A 22455-nucleotide genomic window follows, 5' to 3' on the forward strand; every position below is an offset into this window, starting at 1 on the left:
GAAAACACTGGACAGGCAGGGGTAATGGTCCTATCTGTGGTATTTGCTTTAGTTTTTGTATTTCCTCCAAGGAGCTCAAGGTGACGCATTTGGCTCTGTTATCTCCATGCTATCCTCAACCCACCAACCCTGCAATGTAAAATCGTAGAATTGTGGAGTTGGAAGGGACCTTGAGGTATCATCTAGTCCAACTTCATGCAATGCAGCTGGCACACACAGGGTTCAAACCTGCAAACTTGACATTGTCAGCACTATTGTTAGCAACTGCTAGGCTGATAGGTGGTGAGTTTATGTGTAAAGTGCCTTGAGTCCCGTTAGGGGGAAAAGCTGGGGTGGAAATAAATTGATAATGATGATGAAGTCGATGATACTGGTTTCTGGCCCAAGGTCGTCCAGTGAGCTTCCTGGCGGGAGTGGGGATTTGAATGCAAGCCTAATACCCTAACCATTACACCACCACTGGCTCTTCCATGGATGGTTCAGTCACAAAAGCTGGTCAATGCTGGCAGCTGCAATCTCCAAGCAGTCAGCTTCAGAGCCTTGTCAGGCACAAAGACAGCTGGGCTATTGGGGAGGGGGGAGATTGGGATGCCTTTGGGGAAGGGGAGAGATGGAACGACAGGAGGAAGCAATGCACAGTGAAAAGCAGAAATGCAAGGAGATGCATCTTCAAAAGGAAAAGGCAAGACACACACACATTATCAAGGAGGTTATATGCGTAGAGAGAAAGGAAAGCAGCTAAGTGGCTCAAGGGTTTCCAATTATTAGAGAAGAAAGATCACCTTATTCATTCAGAGAAGCTGTGATTGCTGGAAGTTTGAGAGAGCACGAAGATAGTAGATGTTCCCGAGGAAGGAAGGCGCCTCGTTACCTGGTTCAGAAGGGCACAAAAGAAAAAAGGGGGAGATTTCAAAGAGGCAGGGAGGTAGGTGGGGGCAGAAAGGAATGCGGGGACAGGCAGGGGGGAGCAAGAGAGAGAGAGAAATTACAAATGAACTTTCCACTCAAATACCTCCTCAACATGGGGGAAGGCGCTGTTAATAAAAACCAGGGAACACAGAATATGTTGAGATAGAGAAGTACTGAAGAGTTAGAGACAAGAGAGCAGCAGTTTTTAAACAGGAAGACTTGGGGAACAAAAGCACAGCGACTGAAGCTGATTTGTTCTGAAATAGGCCAGAGGGAGGAGGGGAGGCTTTTAAAAAATCAGTTTATCCAGAGCAGGCAAAAAAAGGGGAGGGGAGGGAACCTTTATCTGTATTGCATTTTTAAAAATTGTGTATGTAATCTTTTACACTCAGGAATCAGCCCTGCTGGCTCCAGCAGAACGCCCATCTCGTTTCCAGGCATCTTGTTTCCAAAGGTGACCAGCCAAATACTTTTGGATTGTTTCCGTTTCCTGAACGGGGGTGGAGGGCTAATACCATTATTGGTGGTGTGTGTGTGTGCATATGTATATGTGTGATATATAGATAGCTATATAGATCTATATAGATCTATGCGTGCACCTGAATATGGGCGCTTCCTTGGGGGCTGCATTTAACTCTTGGTGCCATTGGCCAGAGCATGGTCCGAAGGCACATGGCATCATCGCCTCGTCTGATGGATCTGGGACATGTCAGTGTCAGGGTGGGTGATCACTAGGGAACCACATATCCTCTGCCTTGGTTGGGTTCCACGACAGACAAAAAGGTGGAACGTAAACATGACCAAAAATATTATTATTTTTCAAAATAAAATAAAGGACCTCTCCCCTCCAAGATTTTGTCTCACCCTTAAGAGTTTCAGTGTAAAAAGAAATGCAGGATAGCTAGCAAACTTTACCATAAGGTAGCCTATTACCATCCAGATGATGGACTCTAGCTCTCATCAACCACAGCTATGGTGGTCGGTGATGGGAACTACAGCCTAGCAACACCTAGAACAGCGTTTGTCACACTTGGGGGCCCCAGCTGTTGTTGGACTACAACTGCTATCATCCCTGACTACTGGTCCCGCTAGCTAGAGATGATGGGATTTGTAGTCCAAAAACAGCTGGAGACCCAAGTTTGAGAAGTACTGGCCTAGAGGGTGCCACTTTGACTACGCCTCTCATATAGAAGGTGCTGCCACAGAGGAAGGAACATTCTTTTGTCTACCGTCAAGTCGATTTCATTAGGTGACTGTCTCTTTTCTGGGGGCAGGAGAAAGGTGTATCAAACTTCACTTGCTCTCTTCTCCCAATTTTTGTAAAACTCTGCCATGTTCCTAGAACATGGGGAGAGGAAGCTGGTACGCTGAGGTGTTACTGAATTCAACTGCTGTCAGACGCAGTCAACATGGCCAGCTGGTCAAGGATGAGGAGAGCTACTATAGCTCACCAACATCTGAAGGGCCACAGATTTCGTATCTTTGCTTTAGCCTTTCAAGAGGGAAAATGCTCTACCACCTCAGTTCCCACTCACTTGGGTTGCATTTTCACACACCTTTGTTTTTTTAGATTGGCCAACCAAAGAAGTTGAATACGTCACACAATACTATACTGTGATACCAGTTGTCTCTTTTTCCCCCTGATAAATCTTTCACAAGAAAATCTTCTCATTTGCCAGAACTGATAGTTTCTCTTGGGCAGACTGCATAAAAATTCGAGGATCAAAGGACAAAACCCTTTTCTCATTTTACAGCTTGAATAAAACAGCCACATATAATATTTATTCAAGCTGTAAAATGAGAAAAGGATTTTGTCCTTTGAACTGAAAAACATCCTTTCTCCTTCCATAAGTGCCTCAGACTCCATACAGGGTTATATACAGTTGCATATAATTTTAGGAAGTCTGCTTCTGGAGGCACCATCATTGAATTTTGTTACAATGAACAATCATCTCATTAAGTTCACAGGAAATCCTGGTTTGCAGAAGTTGGCTGTGCACAGCACTGATTGGCTGGAACCTGGAACATTGTGAACACCCCCTTTCTTCCCAGAGCAGTTTTGCAAGTCTTCTCCCCGCTCAACTGTGCTCTGTATAAAAAATAAATTGAAGGAACTGACTGTAATAAAAAGAACTAGAACACAGATTTTAAGAGGGAAGTGAACTGCCTGTCTCTCTTGGACTCCACACCAAGAGAGAACACAAGCACACAACACAGCCAGTTGTGCTATTTGTTCATCCCAGTTTAATGTTGGGAACCCCTGAAAAAGATAAATTTTGGAATAACATTATGTCTAAATTAAGTATTTAAGTATTTGATAAAAATATTTAAAGTCGGAGACATAATATTTGAAAATTACAAAATAAGAGTTGAAACAAGGTGATAAATTGCTGTTTATAATTTTATAATTGGGAACGCAGGAATGGGAGATGTGAGGAAGTCCAAAAAGTTAAGAAAATATGGTTGTTGGATATCTGATTTTGTTGTATGTTTTCTATTATATGTTAATCTTTTTGCTTTTTTCTGTTTTTCTTTGTTTGTTGTATTTTGGTGATGGTTTTATATGTGTTTGGTGAATATAATGTTTAAAATCCTTAATAAATATCTTATTTTAAAAAAAATTAATGTTGGGAACCCTAACTTGGTGCCCGGGGGCACCATGGATCCTTCTTGGTGTCTGCCAATACCCGCTATCCCACCCACCCACCCACTCCTCTCTCCCTCTCTTTTCAAAGAGTATTTTCATTTTGGGGAAAGCGTGTTTGGTTGGGCTTAGGGATGAATAAGCCAATTGCAGTTTCTCTGAGTTTCGAATACTCCCAGTCATATTTTCAGTTCTCCTCACTTGTCTTCGTGAAAATTCATCAACATTGCAGTGTCACTTGCAATATTGCAACCATGATATACAAATGCTTGCAATTTTGCCTAATACACACATTTTGCAAAGCAATCGCCCCTAACATACAGCATTTCACATGCACAATTTACGTTATGCGTTTTTTAAATACGTTACTTGACTGGGTAACTGCATTGCAAAATGCAGAGAACTGCAAATTTCAAAGGGTGATGGAGTTTTGGTTATTCTTTCAGAAAGTGCAAATTAGGTAGGTATGCACTTAAACCCAAACTGAGCTGAACTTCTTCCCCATCCCTAGTTGGGGTTGTGCTGAACCAAAGGTGAACCACTCCAGAAGCTTTGCTAATGCCATCTTGGTAGTCAAGATAACCCCACAATTAACTGGTAGTTGCTGTAGCAAGGAGCTCATATATGTTTATATTCACTTGCTTTGATATACGCTAATTGGCTGACTTTGATGCTATCCTTATCTGTGGGCTTTGGGTGCTGGGCTCTGAGCCCAGAAACAGGAACTCTCTGTAAGATTTGGGTGCTTGCCACCTATGTCCTCTTCTAGTAAGGTGAAGTGATGGGAAGTCCTGGCCAAAGTGACGTATGCTACTTGGTGTATAAAGAAACATATGCATGTTTACTTGGGCACGGACAAGCCATCTCCTTGCTGCGGTGACAGTTCCATGTCTGTAAAGGCTGGCAGGCTGATTTGCTGTTAATCTACACCTTTCTTTTAATAAAGCACTAGAACTGATCTCTCTGGCGTTTTTGGCATCCATCCTTGATACCCCTGTACCCAACCACTCCCACAACCCTTCCTTTGGGCTGGTGGATCAAGACGGGGTGATGCCTGGCTTTTTGTTTGTGTGTGTTTCAGTGTTTTGCCCTTTTCATGAAAGGGGAAGGTCTGAGGTTTTCTTTTGTGAACTGGATACATTGTGATGCCCACAACGGACTGCAGTCGTACCTTGGTTCTTGAATGGAATCTGTTCTGGAAGTTTGAAAACCAAGGCACAACTTCCGATTGGCTGCAAGAGCTTCCTGCACCCAATTGGAAGCTGCAGAAGCTGCATAAGACATTCGGCTTCCAAAAAAGTTTGCAAACTGGAACACTCACTTCTGAGTTTACGGCGTTTGGAAGCCAAAACATTTGAATTGCAGGGCATTTGAGAACCAAGATATGACTGTATTATTATATCCATGCCTTTGGGGGGAAAGTATTTAATCTGACCTCCAAAATCACTAAACAATCTATTCCTCCCAATTCAGCCAGGGCTGGTGGGAATCAGGAATATCTGGAGGGTCACAGGTCCCCACCCTGGCTCTACAGGGTGCAGGGATGTTGCTGTGCAACAAGTCTGCAGTCCTATTTGGCCATTAACCCTTACAGGGTTTGCAACTGCCTGCTCATCAACCCCACCTCTTCTGGTGCAGTGCTCTTGCCTGGTCCTGCCTCCTTCCATGGGCTGGATGGTGTGGTTTGAAGCAGGGAGCAGCAGTGCCGGAGCATGCCACTGGAGAACAGCCAAGAAGGACACAATGCCGTATCCCCCACAAACAACCCTGTGCCTGGAGAGGCAACTCTATGTGGAAAGGTTGCCCACATGACTTGGAACCCTGATGCAATTTCCCCACCTTTTAAACCCCTTAGGAAACTGTCAGGGGACCTGCCTACTGTTTGCCCCTAAACGTGCTGTTAATGTAACTTGAAAGAGGGAAATGTTGCCCCCCCCCCCGCCATCTGCCAGTCAGAAAACACAGCAGAATTAGTGGATTCAATGTGTCAAGGGCAATAACAACAACAAAAACTTACTGTGGAGTGTTCAAAGCACTTCACATCACACCAATGTTTGTACCAATCACCCCAAAAACATATGGGTGGGGAGCTGAGCCGAAGGCTGTCCTGTGAAATTGCAGTCTCAACTGGAAACCTTTGCTCAGTTTTAGCCACTGCCCTCTGCTGGCAAAGCTACCTTGCATAGTACTCCTTCGACTGACAGGTACCCATCAAAAGCGTCTACAGCCTCCTCAATTTATTTTGGGGTACTTTAATAATAATGCTATTGTGCCTTTTTTATACTTTAGCAAAGACAACTCTTTGACATGTTAATTGTGTATAAAGTTTACTGTAAAACCGCATGAAAGTACAATCTAACATAATGCACACGGCAACATTTTTCAACACGCTGTATAAAAAAACCAACGGAAAATATTTCTGAAGGCATCACTTAGAACTCACCAAATCCTTGTTAAAACAATGCCAACTCCAGCAGTTTTTTAAAAAGACAAATAAGAAAAGGGAGACCTGCAGTTCACGAAATGGTTTATGGGCTAGAACCATATGAAACAAATATTATATGGGAGTTCTGATGCAGATGTAATACTGCTGGTCTGTCAACTAAGAAATCAGCTACCTGTTCCCTGCCCAGCTGCAATCCCAGTTTACCATCTGCACTGGCACTTACAGTGCTTAGCATTATCCAGGATTCCCTCCCAATCCAGGTTTAAGGCTAGAAAGGCAGGGAGGGGCTACTTATGCTCAAGGGGGAAGTACGGAGCTTATGAGCTCACAGATCACACACTTCCTCACCCATGGCTAGGATTTCCAGGGAGGTACATTTGCAGCAGGCGACTGTTGCCAAGGCCTCACTGACACAAAGGATGATTCAGCTGGCAGGCCCAATCTGTCATGGATGGTGGCTGCTGGGGGTGAGTGGGTCAAAGTCGCAGATTCTGAGCAGCAGACTCTTAGTGTTTTTGAAAAACTGAGAACTAAGTACTATTCAACTAGCCCAAGTGAGGGACTTAAGACGGCTGGGGTTTAGTGCTTGTTAAGCATCACAGAGGAAAACCAAGCTCCCTTCCTGCTGGTCCCAACAGGTATGCTATGGGATTTATGCTTCCAGCACAAATGGCTCCTTGCAGTATCAGATTCACACAGGTACGCAATTCAGCCCTCATCAGACATAAAGGGACATAAAGAAATTGGACATCTCCTCAACTCATAAAAGACCAAAACAAAACACCACCTTCCACAACTGCTGAAAGAGATGCAGGAAGCCCTAAGCAAAGGTCCAGCTGAAAACCTCAAAATATGGAGTCTGGGTCTGATTTGGAGTTTTTGGGGAAAGTTCTTTCTGGAAACCCCTGCTTGCGTTCTCGCTCGTCTTGGTCCAGCCTCTATGAGTTCAGGTCTGTATAGGCTAGATGGATGAAGCTGTTGTCTGCTATGCACTGCTAGTTGCCCTTCCATATCCCAGAGATATCCTCTTTGCTGATCTCGACAAAGAGCCATTGGCTGTCTATGAGGCACTGCTAGATAATCTGGGCAGAGCTTTCCAAATGTTCCAAACAGCCTGCCTGCCAAAGAGATCGCTTAGAAGAGGGGGATCCACTCTTCGGGTTCAGAAGTGTCAGGCTTCTTCCGTTCGCTCCTTACCTGGTGGCGTTTTCTCTTCATGCTTTTAAAGAGTTGGTAAAGGATCTCGGGGAGAAGGGCAAGTAAGATCAGGCAAAATATTGCCAACCAGACTGAGACAGAAGTCAGCAGCTGGGCAAAGACATGATACATTCTTTGTTGCTTCAAGAAAGGCCTGGCCGGAACAACAAAGAAGAAGGGAGAAAGAAAGGCACACATTAGATTTATTTAAAAAGACAGAACAAAACAAAAAACCACCCCTCAACCAAACAGGCTTGCCTCATTCTTTTATTTATCCCAAAGCATCGAGATTTATGATATATAAATCAACTATATAGTGGTACCTCAGGTTAAGTACTTAATTCGTTCTGGAGGTCTGTTCTTAACCTGAAACTGTTCTTAGCCTGAAGCACCACTTTAGCTAATGGGGCCTCCCGCTGCTGCTGCGCCACCGGAGCACGATTTCTGTTCTCATCCTGAAGCAAAGTTCTTAACCCGAGGTACTATTTCTGGGCTAGCGGAGTCTGTAACCTGAAGCGTATGTAACCTGAAGCGTATGTAACCTGAAGCATATGTAACCTGAGGTACCACTGTAATATGAATGTGAAAACTTATTACAAGCAACAGAAAGTAGCATGGAGTGCTCCAGTTCATGATGCCAGCCGGCTATGCCCTCTCCCAGGCTATTCCATTACACTCTCCCTCCTAACCACTTGGTTTTCCATGCCCCTCAGTATTCCCACTCAGTATTCAGTCACTCAGTATTCCCAATGCCCATTGGGCCTTCACTGAGCCATTGCAACCCACCCCCCATCTTGTTCTCTCAAATCTGCCGACAGCCCCTTCACTGAACATGGATCATGCCATTTTGCCCACACAAATCTTTTGCTAGTTTGTTTTCAATGTCTTACTTTCAGTGGCTGTTTGTAGGCTCTGGTGCCAGTATTTGTGATTCTAACGAGGACTGTCATTCTACTGTTATTTTAGTGGTCTGGGATTGTAAGTAGACAGTTGAGTCTTTAAAAAACTATGCATGCACATGCAAGGATTGGCACTTGGGAGACCTGAGGCCCCTATTATAATATAGGATTACCATATTTTTCTGTGTATTAGACTATATTTCCCCCTATTTTTTCAAGTTTAAAATTGGGGGGTTCACTTGCACATAGTGCATATGGGGGACTGGCAATTGGTTTCTGTCGCGAGCAGATTGTCAACAGCGATTGGGTGGGTGATTGGTGGCTGTGGCCATGACTGCGGTCGACTGGCATCCGCTGTGGAAATTGGGCGGGCGATCGGTGGTTGCTGGCAGAAAGCCTGCAGACAACTGGTGGCTTTGGCGACATGAGCGATTTTTCAGCATTGGTCAGGCGGGTGAGTGATTTTTGGCAATCCCTGCCCAAACCACAACTCTGGGCAACCCCCCCCCCAAAAAAAAGCTTAACAATTCTGGGCAATCTCCCCCCATTTTCTTTATTTGGAATCCCCCAAAATAGAGGTTGTGTTATACATGGGGGCACGAACCACACGCCTTCTGAATAGTTTCTATCCAAGAGCTCTGATTGCACTAAATAATGATCTCAGGGCCAGTTGCAAGGTTTAGCAAGCAGGGAGTAGGAAGGAATGAGATAGGTTTCAGGTTATGTTATGCCTTTAATAGGTCATGCTATATTCTGGATTATGTTATGTTTTATAGATTATGTCTGAATAGGATGAGAGTGTCGGAGATACGTGCAAATGTATATGTGAACCCGGTCTTTGGGTGGGTGTTTGATTTTCGTTGTTGTGTATACTGTGTATATACGGACAATGACAATAAATTTATCTTTATCTTTATCTTTATCGTTATACATGGAAAAATACGGTAATGCATTTTATACTCCAGCCCCATCTGTGCACATAGAATCACAGACCAGAGTTGGAAGGAATCACAGGGGGCATCTAGTCCAACCCCCTGAAGTGAAGGACTCTTTTTGCCCAACGTGGAGCTCAAACCTACAACCCTGAGATTTGGAGTCTTGTGCTCTACCAGCTGAGCTATCCCTATGAAGCTAACTTACACTGAGTTGGCCCACTGGTTCACCAAGACCTGTGCTGTCCACTCTTGTTTAGCCACAGTTATGCAAGATTTTAGGAAGGGGTCATTCCCAGCACCTTTCAACTGGAGATGCCAGGGGTTGAATCCGAGGCCTTCTGTGCTCTACCACAAAGGCACAGACTCTTCCCTTTGGATCTCAGGCCACTCCCTACACACAGAATTTATTGCCACAGCAGTCTTGTGCTGTAGGTGGACTCTTTTGCTAGCGAGGTCAGCTAGTGAATTTCATGGCCAAGTGAGAGTCTGAGCATAGGTCTTCCCACTACCTCGTCCTGAGGAAGGGTCATAGCTCAGTGGTAGGAGAGCACATGTTTTGCATCCAGAAGGTTCCAGGAGGCATTTCCAGGTGGGGTGTAAAAGAGAGGCCCCTGCCTGAGAAGGCCGCTGCTAGTTTGTTGACAATGCTGAGCTACATGGACTAATGACCTTAGTTAGCAGAAGGCAACTTTCTATGTTCCCATGTCCCTAAAAATATATATAACCCCCTCCCACCATCAATCTCATTATGTTAAAGAAGGAGGCACCTCATATTTATTAAGGCATTTGTTCTCACGCAATTTACCCCCCCCCACTAAACTTTTGGTATTATTATTATTAGTTGAATTTATATATTGCCCTATACCTGGGGGTCTCAGGACGGTTCACAGAGTAAAATCAAGATATAAAACCACAAAATACATAATAAGAATAAAAACAAACACCCAAACAGCCACCCCCCCCCAATACGCAAATACAGTACACTTAAATCTGGGGTGTAATCGGTGCAGATTACGCTGGAGCACAATAATATGAATTGAAAATAAAATGCTTACCAAATGATTCCTCCCCAGAAGAATGAGAAAAACACATAGAAGACCAAAGAACCCCAAATGACAAAGTGGGTCACCCACGTCCAGAACCGAGTGTCTAATGCCAGCTGGAGTATTTGAAAAAGAGAAAGAAATAAAAGAGAACGGGGAGCTTTAGATACAATATGTTGTAGGGCATAATTATCATTAATTACTACAGCAGTTGGAGCAATAGGAAGAAAATCACTGCCAGTAACATCAATACATCAAGCTCAGTATCAGGAACTCCCCTGTACAACTAAATTGAGAGGTGGCTTTTTAAAAAATTCAAACGAGGACACTAACCTTTAGAGTGACGGTGAACACCAATATGGTAAAAATCATTGTTCCAAAACTCCAGTTCCCAGACATCTGAAAAACAGAGTTGGCTGGTTCAGATTTTTGAAAGAGGGCAGGCGAGGAATTAAACAGATGATTACAATGAACTGAATAATTCATCTCCACCCCACAGGAGCAAGATACTGCAATCATCAATAGAACATTTCCCCCTAACCAAAAAACAAAAACAAAACAAAAACAAAAAAACACCTTGCAGAGCACAACAAAATCAAACAAGTAACATTTATGGCTATCTACTGCAATTTGCTCAATGATTCTTTTTTTAAAAAGGAAGAAAAGAAAAGAAAATGCAATCATAGTGGTCTCCTGCTTTAAAAAAACAAAACAACCACAGGTGTGAGGAAGCAAGGTTAGCATTCCTTTCCACAAATGTTTATGTTGGCTGGTAAGGGGTCCAGAAGAAAGAAACTCAGAATGCTTTGCGATTGTATGACAGAAGAACTGGCACTGCAAGGAAGGTACAGTCTCTGCAGAGGATTCTGGGTAATGTTCCCGAACATGCACTCAGTCGAGGAGAGGGCAAATTAAAAAACAATAACTGATCTGCATTTTTCGATCATGGGATGGTGCAGCCTGCATCACCCCTGCCTTCATGGGGTGTGGAATTCAATATGGTGCTAAGTGGAGCTCCCCTACCACTCTCCAAAGCAGATTTAGGGGGTGCAGAGGGCACGCTGAGGGTTGGAGTCCCACTGCGTGAGCGGACTTTACTCTGCTCATACAGCAACTTAAGTTGAATCCCGTCCCTAGGATCCAATTCCCGAACCTCTGGTTCAGTGCTAAACAGGAGCCTGGTTCAACACCCACATGGACAAGCCTTTATGTGTGGACTGCTATCCCTCCTTTTTCACGCATCTCCTTCTTTCTTATTTTTCGGCTCTACCCGCACTGAAGAAAAAGCAACAGGCTGTGTTTCAAAGTCAGAACAATGGCAACAAATGGGACAATTTGCTTACCAAATTCTGTCAAGATCTGAATGCATACATTAAAACAGAAAGTGACATGTAAAAAGTGGTTTTTTTGTTTGTTTGTTTTTAAATTCTTTTGCATTTAATGACAAACAGGCAGAAAGTCAAGGTACAGAAAGCCAGGGAATGTGATTAAATGGTCAACAAGAAGCAACTTTGCAAGAAGAAGAAGAGGAGGAGGAGGAGGTTGGACATGACATCCCGTCTTTCACTCCCCTTCAGGAGTCTCAAAGTGGCTAACAATCTCATTTCCCTTCTTCCCCTTCTTCTGTGAGGTGAGTGGGGCTGAGAGACTTCGGAGAAGTGTGACTGGCCCAAGGTCACCCAGCAGCTGCTTGTGGAGGAGCGGGGAAGTGAACCAAGTTCACCAGATTATAAGTCTAACGCTCTTAACCACTACACCAAGGATGCAGCAAAGTAGATCTACGTGGATCTCTCTTTTGGAAGCTGCCAACCACTGCTGCTTCCAAAAAAACACTGTACAACGGAGTTTATGGTACACTGCAAAATCTGAAAGAGGCTTTGATTCACTGGCAGTAAGAACAACCTTTGCACAGAGGCCACAAATAAACAGGTTTGATAGAAGAGATGCACCACTGCAATGGTCAAATACATAATTTGCAATTAACATTTACACAAAGTCACCTGAGGGCAAACGAAGACACACGCAAGATTCCCCACAGGTTTTTGAAGTGACAATTGCAGCTGTTGGTTGGGGGAGGTGAACATTCAGATCAAGACATGGAGCATGGGGAGAGGTTTTGTAATCCTTCCCCCCTCCCCCAATGGCATTTCTATTAACTTGCACGAAAAAACATACACAAAAACAACAACAACAAAACGAGTACACTGCCCATTCCACTCATGGGGTGGGGGAAGTTAATTGAGAAAACAACACAAGGAGAAAGGTTAAAAAACCCTCCTGTGGACAACACAGTACTAATCCTCAATCCCACCTCCCAGCAAAGAAAGAAAGAAAGAAAGAAAGAAAGAAAGAAAGAAAGAAAGAAAGAAAGAAAGAAAGAAAACATTTCCTGCCACAATCACACAGTTTCAAACGTGGTTTCCTGCACGACAGGGGCATGCTCTTTTAGACACACACATCTGATGAGCCCGTGGGTGCGTGGAATGAGTTGCACCATTCAGCAACTCCAGGCACAGCCTGATTTTTGGTTTAAAAGGCTTTGTTCCTCTTACCTTTCCGTTGTTCTCTATAGAAGAGTTCATGAAAAAAAAGTAAGTCCCAAAGAAAAACACACAGCCGTCAAAAAGGCCCAGGAGGGTCCAGTATATGAAAGGTTTCAACTGCAACATGGCGTTGTCGGAAACGTTCCTGCCAAGGAAAATGTAACAGAAAGAAAAGGCTTTAAAACTGTGTTCACGAAAAGCAAGAAGGGGTGTGTGTGTGTGTGTGTGTGTGTGTGTGTGTGTGTGTGAGTGCGCGTACACAATTGCCAGATGGTGTTCTGCGGGGCCTCAAAGCAGGCAGGAGACCAAAAGGTGACCTTGAAAATTACAACAGCAGCACAATCCCTACACAACCATGCAACCTCACAGGGTTGTTGTAAAGATACATTTTATTTGGGGAGGGGGAGAACCTTGAGCTCTGTAGAGGGAACATAGGATTAAAAAAAATACAATAAATAAAATCTATGAAATCCCCTTCCTGCGTTAGAAGTGGAAAAGAAAGATGCATAAGACTAGCAGGTTATGAAAAGAAACAAGAAGAGTTAATTTGCAAAGACAGTAACAAGGTGACTGTATAACTTTCAGACACTTCTCTCCACAGGTTGTCATTCCGTTTCAGTACTTATTCTCTGCCCAGTCTGGGTCCTGCTCTTCTTTTGTTTGGCCCGACAGAATCATCTTTTAGCGAGCCATACGCTCCAAAAAGAAGTGAGGAAAATGTCCGAACTGCTCTAGCTGTATTGCTCTGGTGGCAGATCTGATACCTGAAACTGCTTTAATGCTCTGTCCTTATCATTCCTATGAGGAACGTAAGACATGGGCTCCCTCTACTGGACTTGAAACACACTCTCTTTCCAAAAGAGAGTTCTTGAAAAGACTGAAAAGGGAATGCAAGGAATGCAGTGGGACAGCAGCAGGATTTGGCCCAGGCAGCAGCCGACCATCAATGTCCGCCTCGTCTTCTCTGACAACTGCTCTCCACGATCTCACCAGAGGAAGGGTCTCTCCTTTTAACTTTCACATACCTGCACACAGCTACTGCTGAGCCACGGCCTCTTGCTGCACAGCAGATGGCATGCAAATATGGCTATTACAATAGCAAAGATGAGCTAACACAATTCGTCTTTCATATTTCTTTGTTATACAATAAATAGCAGACCAATTCTTGTAGGGATCAAGCTCCCCTCACTCCCCCCTTTAAATACTGTTTCCTTCCCAATTCCAGCTGTTCTGCTACAACTACCCCAGCTCATCTTATTGTATGTTGTTGTTTTATTTCTACCTCGCTCATCTGGCTGGGTTGCCCCGGTCACTCTGGGCAGCCTCCAACCAAATACAGTGGTACCTCTGGTTGCGAACGGGATCCGTTCCGGAGGCCCTTCGCAACATGAAAAGAGCGCAACCCGCAGCAGCGCATCTGCGCATGCACAGGTTGCAATTTGCTGCTTCTGCACATGACGTCATTTTGCGCTTCTGCGCATGCACAAGCGGCAAAACCCGGAAGTAACCCTTTCTGGTACTTCCAGGTCGCCGCGGGACGTAACCTGAAAGAATGTAACATGAAGCAACACATCAACACAGCAAGACATCAAGCATTAAAAACCTCCAGATACATGGCTGCTTTCAGATGTCTTCTAAAAGTTGTGTAGTTCTTGATCTCCTTGACATCTGAAGGGAGGGTGTTCCACAGGGAGGGCACCACTACCACGAAGGGTGATATGGGCCTTGGGATATATGAAATTGGAATGGTATGGTATGAAGTCAAGCACGTTTGGGCCCCACTGAATTGGGCACATGGTTAAGTACCTCCCTCTGAAAGAATCAATGGGGTTTAAAAGTGCTTAGCTTTGTCAGGGCCATGATCAGGAATGTTTTGCTTCTGGAAACGTGCATGACGCAGAGAAAGGTGAGGCTACCTTCCCTCTCGTGTTGTTTTGATAACGAAGGGCCTATTGTAATAGCAGGCTGGGCTAAAGCCCCCCCCCCACCTGCTACAGCAACACCGTTTCACAGACAAACCAGGCAGAGCTGCACTAAGATTTAGGAAAGGGAATGTGCTTCAGGACAGACCGTAATGATGGCAGGGCTAACTATCCCACTGAGAAACCATAGGGAGCCCACTGCTGCAAGCCCCACCTGGGATTCTGCTGTCGGACCATCCCGCCTGCCCAAACAGCAGTGATAAACTGCCTAAGTAGCAGAGCAGAAAATGGGAGAGCTGAAAAAGGCAGCAGCCTGCAAAACCGCTTTGTATTCAGGGACACATTTTCAGCTGATGAATATTCAAAACAAGGCCATCTCATCTTTTGCAATTAGCTTGTTTTCCTTACTCTGCTCATGCAATTATGACTGCCGGGCAAGCACAGGAGCTCAACAAGCTCCTATCAAGTTATAAATAGTGGCAGAGGGGAATGCTGAGGCGCTTGGGGAGAAGTGGGGCAGGGGAGGGCTAGTCCCATTCTGGAGCAACTCTGCTTCCGTGGCCCCAACAAGCCCCCGCCCAGCCTTTTGCTACATACACAAATCCTTTGGATGCAAACAAGGATGTTACACCAGCATCAAGCACCCAATACGGATAACAACAGCTGGCTTGCTGGACCAGGGCCAGAGGAAGATTTTCATTTGCTGGAGCAGGTTAGCAGAGCACTCCACAGATGCGAGGCTAAGCATCTGTTGCTCAGGGAGAGGTGGAGAGACAGCCGCTGACAGGGGCTTTTCCAGGGACCAGCTTTCAGCAGCACCAATCCTCCCCTGGTTTGTGACAGTGGTGAAGACTGAGAAGCAACAGCCCACTGAAGGGAACCAGAAGGTATTAATTGCTGGAACTGGGAATCCTGGTAACGGCGCAATCCTTGTTGCAGTCAGAACTTTCTGAAAGCACCCTGAGTCAGGGTAGTCAAAAGACCCACAAACACTGGTCTAAAAAAAAATTCTTCACAATTCAGAAGTTCAGGAATCAGGCAAGATCTGCAAGGAAGCAACTGTTCCAAGCTGCAAAGGTGCGACTTGCTGATTTTGTGAGAATGCCCGAATTGAAAACAAGTGCTCCACTGGGGTTCTCTGTTCTCCCCCTGGAGGTTGTTCGGGAGGAACCAGCATCCTTGCTTCCCCTTTCTGAAGCAGGTGGAAGTTGAGGCACATTGGGGAGAGCCTCCCCACCGGCCATGCTCCCCCAAAATGAGCACCACCACCCCAGTTTCTTCCTGCTCGTGTCAGGATCTGCCAACCTGACCCCAACCCCGACGGAGCTGAGGAGCTCATGACACTGACCCCCGACGGGCACTCTGCCCACCTGTCAATCACTGGAGGTGACCATAATATCAGGTAACTAATTCTTCATTTATAGTGCAGCTTGAGCCAAAGCTGCACAGCAGGCAGAGACCCAAGCTGAGCAGAACTGACGTCAAGCCCTGCTTTCTTTAGTGGGAGGGCGGCTGAACTATGGAATTCTCCCCATGGGGGACTCAGCAGCCCAGCTGACTCCAGCAGGGCTTGCTGTCACTGCTGATAAAGAGTGGGATATAAATGCCATAAACAAAGAAAAGCAAATCAAAACATTGCACCTGGGAGTGGAGTTGGCTGCTTAAGGCTACAAGCAGAGGGAAGGGAGTGCTGAATCCCCGTCCACAATCCAGCTCAACTTCTGTCACCAGCAGCCAAAGGCAGATAAAACAGAAAAAGCGCTGATGGTTACTTACAGGTATAGTTTTGGGAAGGCCATCAGAGTGTCAATAGGGACGTGTTGCTCCAGCAGACTGTAGGCCACGATTGGCATAGATGTAAAGCAGATGTTGAACATGGTAAGGTAAGCAGCATCATAGAGAGGCTTAAAAAGACAAGGAAGGGAGAAGGGGAGTCAGGAGGAGAAAGCAGCAGCGTTGTTTGCTCCTGCCCTCTCCAAAATACTCATGATGCTGCCCGCTGCAGCAGCCTCCCATACTGAACCTCAGGTTTAGCAAACTGCACTTGATCGTGGTGGGGAAAGCTTTTGTGCAGTTTTGGGGCACACTTCCTGCTCGCTTTAGGCTGTCAACATGCCATTCTGGACTTCTGGTTTGCAAGAGATCACAGTCGTAATGCAATGTTACAGTTTCAAGAAGAGGGCTGGGCCCTACTCAGTGAGAAGGAACATGGGATGCAAAGGCAAATCCTGCACTTCGTAGAACTGTAAACTCAAGCATAACCTCACTCTGAACTTCTACACCAAACACAAAATTGAACTGTTGCCGGGGGGGGGGGGAGTAACCACAAGCCAAAGAGGGAGAAAAGAGGAGAGTCAAAGGAAGCAGGCTTATGGAGAACAGCTGCATTCAAAGCGAGGGGGGTTCAGCTCATTAGCAGAATTGGTTACGACAAAACCAGTGCTTGAATGGAACACTCGAGAAACTGGACATTGTACTCATTCAATATATCCCAAAGTCTGGTTTCAAGGAACACCGGGTAGTTTGTGAGCCTCTGGAGATGAGCCAGCAATTCCGCAAACAGGGGTTAGAAGTGGGTTTCGAGTACCACAGAAAACATCTTGAGGTGCAAAGGGCAGGAAACCAAACCGTTAGACAGCAGTTGCAGACGTTTGCTTGCTATGACGGTGACAGCTGCCAAACAGTTTCAGTTTTGATTAATTTAAAAAGCTGCATACCCAGATGGCTTCAACGGCTTTTTTGCAGAATGGAACTCCCCGCCTGCCCCTGCCCCTTGCGAAGTCCTTTCTTTAAAAACCTCCAGCACAGGAGTGTTCCTGGCGAAGGTCGTTAGCTCGATTGGCAAGTGCCTATGTTTCTGCATTTTGCAAAGGGTGCATTAAGAAATAAAAGCAGGAGTGGAAGAATGGTAGAGGGTGGTCCAAAGCTGACTGGTTTACAGAGCAGAACAAGAGAAGACACACAAGGGAGCCAGCCATCTTTCCACTGGACCTTTATCCCAACTCCTGCCCTAGCGTAGGATGGAAGGTCACTCATCCCTTCACCATATATATCTGCATCTATCTGGAAATCCAATTGGAGTAAAAGGTGCCTCCTGTGCTGTCTTTGCTGCAACTGAAACACCTAAGTGGTCCTCCAGAGCGCAAGTCTAGGCAGTGCGTATGGAACAGGTGGGAGGAAAGAGCATTTTTCTCTAGCAAGCACTGAAAGGAACAAAATAATTCGATAAAAACAAGCAGTCTGAGAATTCTGGTCGCAGAAAAGGAGGTAGCACCATAATAAAAAATTAGCAGGCCTAGAACTTCAGCCCAAACTGTGAGTCGCGATTCGGCTCACAAAGTCATCACCGATAGCAGCAACCTACCTGTTGTGAAAAGCCACAGAAGAACTGGTACAAAAATTGTGGGAAAATGAAGCAAAGATTCTAAAAATGAAACAGAAAAGCAAAAGCCATGTTACTCGGGAGACCTAAACACTTTATTAATTTATTTTAATTTATACAGCAGAGAGCACTGGGGACCCACTACATTAGAAACAGCTATCCTCACAAAACCGTTCTTGCCCTTTTCAGATTTGCTGACAAAGCTCTGCTCCAAATCCTCACTTCAAAAGAGCAGCAACGTGTTTTGCCCTCCCTCCCAGGAGGCACAGGGTGTCATATATGCGGGTGGTCCCATTTTATCCTTGGAGTGGGGAGGGAGACAGGCTTGTATGTAGGTTAGACTGAGAGTGCGCAGCTTGCCCCCAGCATCACAAAGCGAGCTGCTTCTTTTTTTGTGCCACCTGTTTTGTCTTCTATAGATCCTGAGGGTTATCTAGTCCAACCCCCTGGATCTCAGCAGTCTTTTAAAGGCTACACCTCAATAAAACAACACACACTAACACACCTCCTCTCTCGACATGCACACCAACAACCATGGTAAGACAGGACATAGGACATATTCTACCAGGTCAAACTGTTTGCAAGCCTAGCCCAATACTGTCCACTTTGGGTGGCAGTAGCTCTCAATGGTCTCAAGCAGAGACCTTTCTCATCACCTGCTAGCTCATAGTTTAAACTGGGGGGGGGGGTCGGGGATTGAATTGTGGGCTTCCAGCGTGCGAAACACTTGCTCCATCGCTCAGCTATGGGACTGCAAAGCCAGGAATGGCTGAAGGACAGAAGAGGCCAGGAAGAACCGACATATCCGTAAGCCAGGATGGGTGCCGTAGGCCACTCATCTAGGATCAGGGCTTCGGAATTTCCACCTTCCCTGAAGCCCACCAGCAGTTCATCTTGGGATTAACCAATGATTGGGAAGTGACTAAATGCGCCCTCCAAGCAGATGAAGCCCATTACCTTGTAGAAGAAATACTGTACAAGGTGTGAGATTCTCACGTAGTACAAATGCCCATGAGCCAACAGCAATTTTTTCAAGTCTTTAAACTTTGGGATGGCGTAGTCACTGTTCCGGGCTGCTTGGCGGCCCTCTTTACCTTTGATACCTGGAAGCAGAGATGGAAGAATTGGTGGGTGAGGAGATCCCTGGCCAATATGTCCTGTATAAAACCCCCAGTTGCTCTTCCTCCCCCCCCCCGCCATACGTACACTTCTATCACGCTCCCCACACTCTTAGATTTCTCCCCCACTCACCCTGCAAGACAAGAATACTCCAAATAGTTGCCCAATGCTATGCACTTCAAGATATGCCTCACCTATGCCCACATGAGCTTCCAAGATCATGCTGACGTCGTTGGCCCCATCTCCCACCGCCAGGGTTATTGGGCTGCCCTTCGAACACTTAACCATCCGGACAATCTAAATGGGCATAAGAGAAGCAATGAAGGCAGACCGAGAAGGAAAAAGGAGTAAAGTCCATGAACCTCTCTTGTGTTGCTCACGAGCATTACATTTAGTGTAGCGCAAAAGGGGGGGGGATGGGTTTGGACTTGAGACCCAACAGGAAAAGATGCCACAACCCAAAAAAAAAAGTCCTGCTGCACTACAAGTCAGTTGCCTGGTGAGAATTTACTTCCACAACTCCTGTTTGTTATCCAGGTGAGGTAATTTATTATCAATCGTCGTCAAACATACAACCCTTTTACTGTTAATATTTATTACCTGCCCGTCGTTGTCTTCACCTTTATCACCTTTTGATTTGGTTTATTAGATGCCACTTTTCATTCAAATGAATCCCAAAGCGGCTTGCAACCAATAAATAACAAGAGCAAGACAGAATGTCATATCATGCCCTTCAACAGCAAGTCAGAGATGCATTTCACCAATCTGAAATTCAGTAGTGAAAGCAGTTTTTTAAAAACTGCAAACTGGTGGGTCCTAAAACACAACACTCCTCTCAGTGCCAAAGGCCGGGCACTGGCACTGGCAGTTAAAACACAGTGGTTCTCTTGTTGGTCAAAGCCCTGCATCACACACACACCTGCGCTTTCTGCAAGGGAGCCATCCGACAACATAAGACTGCTGTACACTTCAAGCAGATCTGGAGGAAGATGCTTTTGTAGTGGCCGGAACGTGAATCTTGGGAAGGGTTAAGTATCAGGGCCAGGGTGGCACCGTCGATAACCAGTCCATACTCGTGACTTAGTGTCCAGCTTCTAAAACAGAAGACAACAAGCCTTGCAATAATGAAATACACCTCTCCTGACATAGATCCTGGAAGAAGATAAGGGCAGTGGCTGTTTTGGCACAAGGCACTACAAGACAAGACAGCTAAATAATCAGAAAGCCAAAATTAATAGCAGCTAAAACAGGAAGCTGTGTACATTTGGTTACATTACCTGTTTTCACTGCTGCATACATAATGGAACAAAAGGATGTGGACTTTTGCTTTTTGCTGTGGACATAACTGCCTCTTGTCTATACTGAGTGGCAGGGGCTCCCTCCAGGGTTTCATGCTGGTTCCCCCACCCCCTTATCTGGAGATGGCAGGGATCAAACATGGGACCTTTCAAATGCAAATCTGATGCTCTAGCTCTGAGTTGCAACCCTTCAACTAAGCTACTCTGGGGACAGTTGTTAAGCTGCTGTTGCTTAAATGGCTCCTAGTTTTTTTACTGGGTATCTGGAAGAGTTTTGGAAAAAGAACTGCCATGGACTCTAGACTTTGTGCTGAGCCTGTTTAACTGTTCGTAATTTGAACATGTACCGTTGACATTCTTCATCTTCCCTACTGCAATCCTCTGCAGTCACATTCCTGCTAACTCACCCTTTGCTTCCCACTGCCGCCGCCCCCATGTCCTCTATCACCCACCCCTTAGCAGAGCGCTCTGGTGTTAAAGACAGTTGGAAGAAACCAGCCAGGTCAACTAAATATTTGCATGATTTATTTCTGTGTGCATGTCCTAGGGGTTTGGAAAAGATTCGGAGACAGGAGCATCCTAGTACAATATCCATGGAATGAAAGGTCAAGGGACATGGGATCTAGCTACTGCCTACTTGCCCTGGTATGATCTCCCAATTTCCATCTGCAGCAAACTTGCCAACAGTGATTGTTGCAGTTTGTTGCAAGTTGTGGGGTGAGGGAAATCAGGAAGGAAGCAATGCAGGGAAAATAACATCATAAGACAAGCCTCATGGATCAAGGCCAGTGGCCCCCCAGTCGAGCATCCATTTCTCACAGCAGCCAGCCAGGTGCCAACAGAGGAGGGATAACAGAGGCATGGTGGCCAGCCTTGAGGTACACAGGAGTGAACTTTATTTCAAAGTCTGGGCACTCTTTAAAAGAAACTTAATCTGTAGTCACCAGCAAATAGTGCTAAAGGTTAAAACTGGTTGCGTTCCAGAGCACTTCTGGAAAATAATCGACTACAGAATGCCCTTGGCTGAACAAAGTCCAGCCTCTCCTCTTTGGCTGCAAAGTCATCTCAGGGCTGCCTGTCCACAGACCCTTAGAAGCTGCCTGTTTGACACTTACCTCTTTGCATTTGGGGGCACGTCGCTCACCAGCTTCTTGTGATAATCCACGAGCAGCTCGTGCAGCCGGTCCTCCTTCCGGTCTTCCCCTTCCATGATTTTGGCTGTCAGGTGCAGCAACTCTGTGTTGGTCTGGAAGAGTTTGCAGGCATAGCAGGTGGCCTGAGCCGTCTCCAGCTTGTCCCCTGTCAGCACCCAGATCTTCATGCCCGCGGTGTGCATGGCCTCAATGGTTTCAGCAGCAAAGTCCTGGAGCCTACGGGCAGAGACACCTTTCGCTTATCAAACGAAACAGCTGGTGTGCCAAAATGTTATTTCCCCTCTACAATTTTCTTTTCTTTTTTTAAATGATCCAGAATTCGTAATGGGTAAAAAAGGATACAGGAGAGAGATAACGACACCCTCACAACCATTAATTAATGAATTGGAACCCAGTAAAACTGGTGGGGATGAGAAAGAGAAGATAAGGCATTTTCCAGTCAACAATTCCACTATTACAAAAAAAGAAAAGACAACTGTATATTTTCCAGAATAATTCACTCTCCCTTCTGTTCTAACAGTTCAGGGGCTGATTTCTGATTTTACTTACTTTCTAGGCAGGCAGTAGGAATATAAGAACTGCCTTAGGGTTAGACTGTTGGTCCATGTAATTCAGTACTGCCTACTCTGACCGGCAGAAGTTCTACAGGGGTCTCAGGCACAGAAACGTCTTCCTTGTCACCTGGTCCCTGATCACTTCAAATGGAGATTCCTGGGATTGAACCTGTGACCTTCTGCATGCAAACTACATTTGCTACCCCTTTAGTCCCGAGGCCACCACAAAAATCTGACATAAGGCTATCAGGAGAGCAGCTGGGCCCTGTATGGCTAAGAAGGAAAAAGGCAGAGGAGAGCTGAAAGAGGAGGACAGGTTCTGCAGTTGCTCAGACAGGCAACAGAGATCAAAGCCTACTGGTGCACTGACACCTCCATGCTACAGTGTCCCTCTGGTCCCTAAGTTCAAG

At 45.6% G+C, this 22455-nt stretch overlaps 1 protein-coding gene across 12 annotated transcripts in view; it reads right to left on the reverse strand.

The window, feature by feature from the left end:
• Positions 1–22455, reverse strand: part of ATP11C (ATPase phospholipid transporting 11C (ATP11C blood group)) — a 99655-nt gene that overhangs the window by 12146 nt on the left and 65054 nt on the right. For 9 of the 12 annotated variants that reach the window (XR_014521729.1, XR_014521730.1, XM_083486261.1 and 6 more), the window contains exons 19-28: positions 21453–21707; positions 19959–20133; positions 19234–19336; positions 18878–19023; positions 17903–17962; positions 16315–16442; positions 12626–12761; positions 10407–10472; positions 10086–10189; positions 7197–7350 (exon numbers count right to left, since the gene is read on the reverse strand). Coding sequence is in view for 9 of the 12 variants with exons in the window: in XM_083486261.1 (XP_083342387.1) it covers positions 7197–7350; positions 10086–10189; positions 10407–10472; positions 12626–12761; positions 16315–16442; positions 17903–17962; positions 18878–19023; positions 19234–19336; positions 19959–20133; positions 21453–21707 (1327 nt within the window). In the remaining 3 variants the exon portion in view is untranslated. Of the gene's footprint in view, positions 1–782; positions 872–7196; positions 7351–10085; positions 10190–10406; positions 10473–12625; positions 12762–16314; positions 16443–17902; positions 17963–18877; positions 19024–19233; positions 19337–19958; positions 20134–21452; positions 21708–22455 lie in introns of all 12 variants that reach the window. The other 3 variants (XR_014521731.1, XM_083486262.1, XM_083486267.1) reach the window with 1 other exon arrangement.

This window comes from Podarcis liolepis, assembly GCF_965112155.1.
Source record: "Podarcis liolepis genome assembly, chromosome: Z".
In the NCBI taxonomy this organism is placed as follows: Eukaryota; Metazoa; Chordata; class Lepidosauria; order Squamata; family Lacertidae; genus Podarcis; species Podarcis liolepis.